General features: G+C 39.8%; 1 protein-coding gene across 1 annotated transcript in view; it reads left to right on the top strand.

The window, feature by feature from the left end:
• TNIK (TRAF2 and NCK interacting kinase) overlaps positions 1-4,578 on the top strand; it is a 398,889-nt gene that overhangs the window by 287,238 nt on the left and 107,073 nt on the right. Inside the window, exon 9 of the mRNA XM_019643919.1 lies at positions 3,980-4,058. Within this exon, the coding sequence (XP_019499464.1) occupies positions 3,980-4,058 (79 nt within the window). The remainder of the gene's footprint in view (positions 1-3,979; positions 4,059-4,578) is intronic.

The raw sequence follows: 4,578 nt of genomic DNA, 5'->3' as shown, positions 1-4,578 counted from the left end.
TGTGTGTGTTCTAAATAAAATAGTAATAATAGAAATCAAGTTTAAGAAAATACTTCAGATAGACCAAATTTGCTAGTAATCGTGTGACTTTGGACTTTATTAAAATCAAAACAAAAAATTGCTACACAGACTTCTTCAGTTAACCTTTTTTGTATAATCTTCTTGGAGATAACGGTCCTGTTTACTTCCTGCTAATGTATCTAATCCAAATATATTTGAAATAATTCCCTTAAAGAACACTGTACTATTCAGTTCAATGGAAGTGGAGAAAAACACCTTTAAGTGTCTACACCCAGCCCTAAAGGCAGATACTCCTGTTCTTTAAGCATGGTGGTGGTCAGAGGTTGCGGTGACATTGTCAACATGGTAATAGTCAAAATAATAACAGCAATAATAGTGAACACACACATGGCATTTATGATGTAACAGGTACTGTTCCAAGTATTTTACATTAAGCCATTTAATCATCACAACAGCCTTTTGAGGTAAGTACTTAGTAATATCCCCATTTGCAGCCAGGGACAGTGAGGCACAGAGAAGTTAAGTAATTTGCCCAAAGTTGCACAGTTAGTAAATGATGGAGCCAGAAGTAGAGAAAAAGGGTAGTTCTGGGCAAAAGCAGACTTTAAAGGTCAAATTGAATTTGAGGTGTCTGCTGATTACCAAAAACTTTTAGCCCAGCTCGTTGTGGTGATTAAGTTTTCAGGCATTTTTAATTCCTCTAACACAATTTAATATATAAACAGAAAAAACCTGAGAGGATAAAGTACTCAGCAACACTGATATTAGAAAAACTAGTGTTTCAGACTATAAGCTTCAATCATTAACATTTATCTCTCTAAGCCAACCCTTAGAAAATTAGTATTAGTAATCTTAGGTGTTTTTTTGTTTGTTTGTTTTGTTTGTAAGAAAAAGTAAATTACTGGCAGCATAGATTCAGACAATAAAGTTATATAAATGTGCTTTAAATTCTTTAGACTTCTCAGCAAATAGTCAGGTGGTGTTCAACATAGGCAAAGTGTTTTTACTTTTAATTAAATGTGTAATTAAGTATATCGATTCTTCGGTCACACTAGCTTAAATAAGAGAAAACGAATCTTTCTTTGAAGACCTGTTGTAAGCGTTATTTTGTCTTTAAGCAGTACCATTTGAAGAAGATGTGGGATACACAGCCAGCTTTGTAGTTCTGGATCTTGGCCCATCCTTTGGGCCCAAAGTCATTGTCTTGATTATCTTTTGAGGTTCTTTGCTACCAGGAGAGGTTCTGGAAAATGAACTCTGTGCTAGAGCTGGTTCCATTAAGCTCCTTAAACACTATCTCATCCTGGAGATTTCTCTGACTTTTTTGAGGTAGCAGTGCTGGGGAATAGAATGGACAGTCTATTAAGTCTGGATCTCATCTTTAAATTGGGTATGATTTATTTATCATTCTCTAATTAATAGCCTAGCACTTTATAAAAAAACGAACACTTCCTTCTAGTTAGAAGCAGGAAAAAGAGAACTTCCATTTGCATTTCTTGTGAATATTTAATAGCTTTCTGTCTGAATTTGTTTTTGTTTTCATCTTTTTAATAGGGCTCTTCTACCTAGAAAAGCACCGTGTGGAATTTGTCTGTTCCTCTTTATGCAAGTCAACCTCATTCTCTTCAGTTTATTCCTTAGGAGAGTCCATTAATTCATTATGGTTTTGTTTTTGTTGTTTTTTCAAGGTCTCTCCCTAGGTGATATTATTTGTGCCTCCTCAGATTTATCTGATGGATATAAGCAAGAAAGCATATTAAACAGTATCTACTCTCCAAGCCCCCTTTCTGTCCCTCACAAACACACATTTGAAGGTAGCTTTTGTTTAGAACTCTCACTCAATAACCATTCATGCATTCATTCATTTGCCAAACATGTAAGAACAAGTAGTGTGCTCATGAGACAAAGGCGACATCCCAACACTGCAGAGTATTTNCTACACTGCTCCCCGCTCTTAGGGTAAGAGATTGTCCCAGTCGCCACGTCTCCCCAGCTCAGAAGCCGGAGCTGGTTGGTCACCGCACTTTTTCTGTTTGCCCTTAACCCTGGGCTGCACTGCCCTTTGTATGACCTGTCGGGCTCCTCAGAAAACTTGAGTGAACAGCCCCTGTACAATGGTTTCCGTTTTCATTGACCCTGTTCCAAAAAGATCAACTCTGCATTGACCTTGTTCGAGCAATGCAGACTTTCAGGAAACTACAGTCTGACTTTTTTGCTTCAGACCTTTGACAGCAAGAACGAATTTTGATAATGCTGCAGGGAGCTGATCAGCCCAGAAACAGGGACGAGGCCGTGCAGGTTTCATGACACCCAGCCTCCTTGCATGCCTTTCTCTGACTTGGAAGGAAAGCCAGTTAGGAGCGTGAGTCTCATGCTGCCTGACAGAGAAGGAGAAATAACTTGGCTGTTTGCGAGTGAGCAGGGGAAACAAGCCCTGGTGCAGTGCTCTTTCCCACCCAGAACCCAGCGTGTGTCAGATGGCTGTACAGCCCCCGGCCACAGGACACTTGCTGTGGCTCCCATTTTTCTGCGGTAGAATTCCAGTTTGTAAGTGAAAATATTTAAGCACATCAGAGTACAGGTAACCCTCAAACAACATGGGGGTTAGGAGCACCAATCCCCTGAGCAGTCAAAAATCCGCATATAACTTTTGACTCTCCCAAAACTTAACTAGAGTTGTTTCTCAGTATCTATGGGAGCATGGTTCCAGGACCCCACCCCCACCCCCGCTGCCACCGTGGATACCCAAATCCACGGATTCTCAAGTCCCTTCTATAAAATGGGAAAAAGCAATGCATACAGTCGGCCCTCCACATCTGCAGTTGGTTGAATTCGTGGGTGCAAAACGCAGGGATAGGGAGGCCCAACTATATATTTATTGAAAAAAATCTGTACATAAGTGGACCTGCACAGTTCAAATCTGTGCTGTTCAATGGTCAACTCTACTTTGTCTTGAAAGATCAGGTCCACAGTGATTTAATATAGATTAGTGTTTGCTTTAATATGCGCTAGCATTTGGGAGGGAATGAAACATTTTATTTTCCTTTTATTTTTTAAGGTAGAGGACCCCCCCTCCTTCATCAAGAGATGAAGTGTACTGTTCTCAGTGTATATATGTACACATAACCCAAGGGGACGCAGGGGCGCTACTGTGGTAGACATGGGCCATTATAAGTGTTCAATTCAGGGTCATTTCCAGCTAACGTTGCTGAACCTACAACATACAGGGCATATAAGCATATATGTATGTTGTTGACTTGNAAAAAAGATAAGAATGCTTGAATGCTTTCACTATAAATGATAATGTCATGTTTACAAGTTGAGGTATTTTTATAACTTTCCTGCCAGACTTCATTTACCTTAATCCTCTGGTCTTCCTGGGGCCAGGAAACAAATTAAACCAAAAAAACCTGTCATGAAACCTGAAAAGCCATTCAGGTTGTTTGGGATGTTTGGAAATACAGAGAGAAAAGTGTCTGGTCTAGTGCTTTATACTCCAAAACTCTATATAGATAACATTGCATTTGGATGAGCCTTCAGTGTATAAGAAATAGACTGTAGATTATCAAATATCTTTTATTTTATGACTTAGGCTTTTACTAATTAAAAATAACTTGCCATTTCCATTGTAGCTGTTATCTTGATGTTTACTTTGAATCTTAGTTATTTATAACAAAGCAAAGGTCATTGATCCTTTAACTTTATTTCCTTAAATATGAAGTAAACGTAGAAATGTTGACAAAACTTAGCTGAAATGTGTTGTGTTTTATGACACCCCTGTAATTGGACATCAGCTCTTTTAAGTACTCACCAGATGGAAGCTTTGTGACCTTCTGATCTTCTCACTGGTCATGCGTGGATCTGGAGCTATTTGGCAGCATTAGCTGCACAGCTAAGACGGGCTTGGCATGGGTCTGGCCTCCTAACCAGCGCTGGCCTTGGTTTTGGTCTCTTGCAGCTCTCTGTGACATGCACCCAATGAGAGCCCTCTTCCTCATCCCTCGGAACCCAGCACCTCGGCTGAAGTCTAAGAAGTGGTGAGTGTGGTCTTCAGTGTTTTACAGATCCACAGGCAGGGTTTTCCTGTGATTCCTTTTTGGATTAACTCAAATGCTTAGGTCTTGCTGACAGGATTAGACTATATACACTAAGACTTGGTGAGTATTTCCCGTATGCGTCATTCATCTTAAAATACATATTGAGTACGATAGTAGTCACCCCTTATCAGTGGTTTCACATTCTGCACTTTAAGTTACCCGGGGTCAACTGCTCTCCAGAATTTTTGAATTTCCCTGACCATTGACATTTTCATGGCTCAGCGATCCAGGATCACCCCAAGCAGATGACCCTCCTTCTGACGTGTAGTCAGAAGGTCGGCGGTAGCCTAACACTGCATCACAATGCCTATGTCATTCTCCTCACTTCATCTCATCACGTAGGCATTGTATCACCTCACATCATCACAAGAATACATTACAGTAACATATTTTGAGAGAGAGGCCACATTCGTATAACTTTTATTACAGTATATTGTATTCTATTTTATTGTTAGTTATT

This window comes from Hipposideros armiger, unplaced genomic scaffold (assembly GCF_001890085.2).
Source record: "Hipposideros armiger isolate ML-2016 unplaced genomic scaffold, ASM189008v1 scaffold_83, whole genome shotgun sequence".
Lineage (NCBI taxonomy): Eukaryota > Metazoa > Chordata > Mammalia > Chiroptera > Hipposideridae > Hipposideros > Hipposideros armiger.
This window is presented reverse-complemented; position numbering and strand designations above follow the sequence as displayed.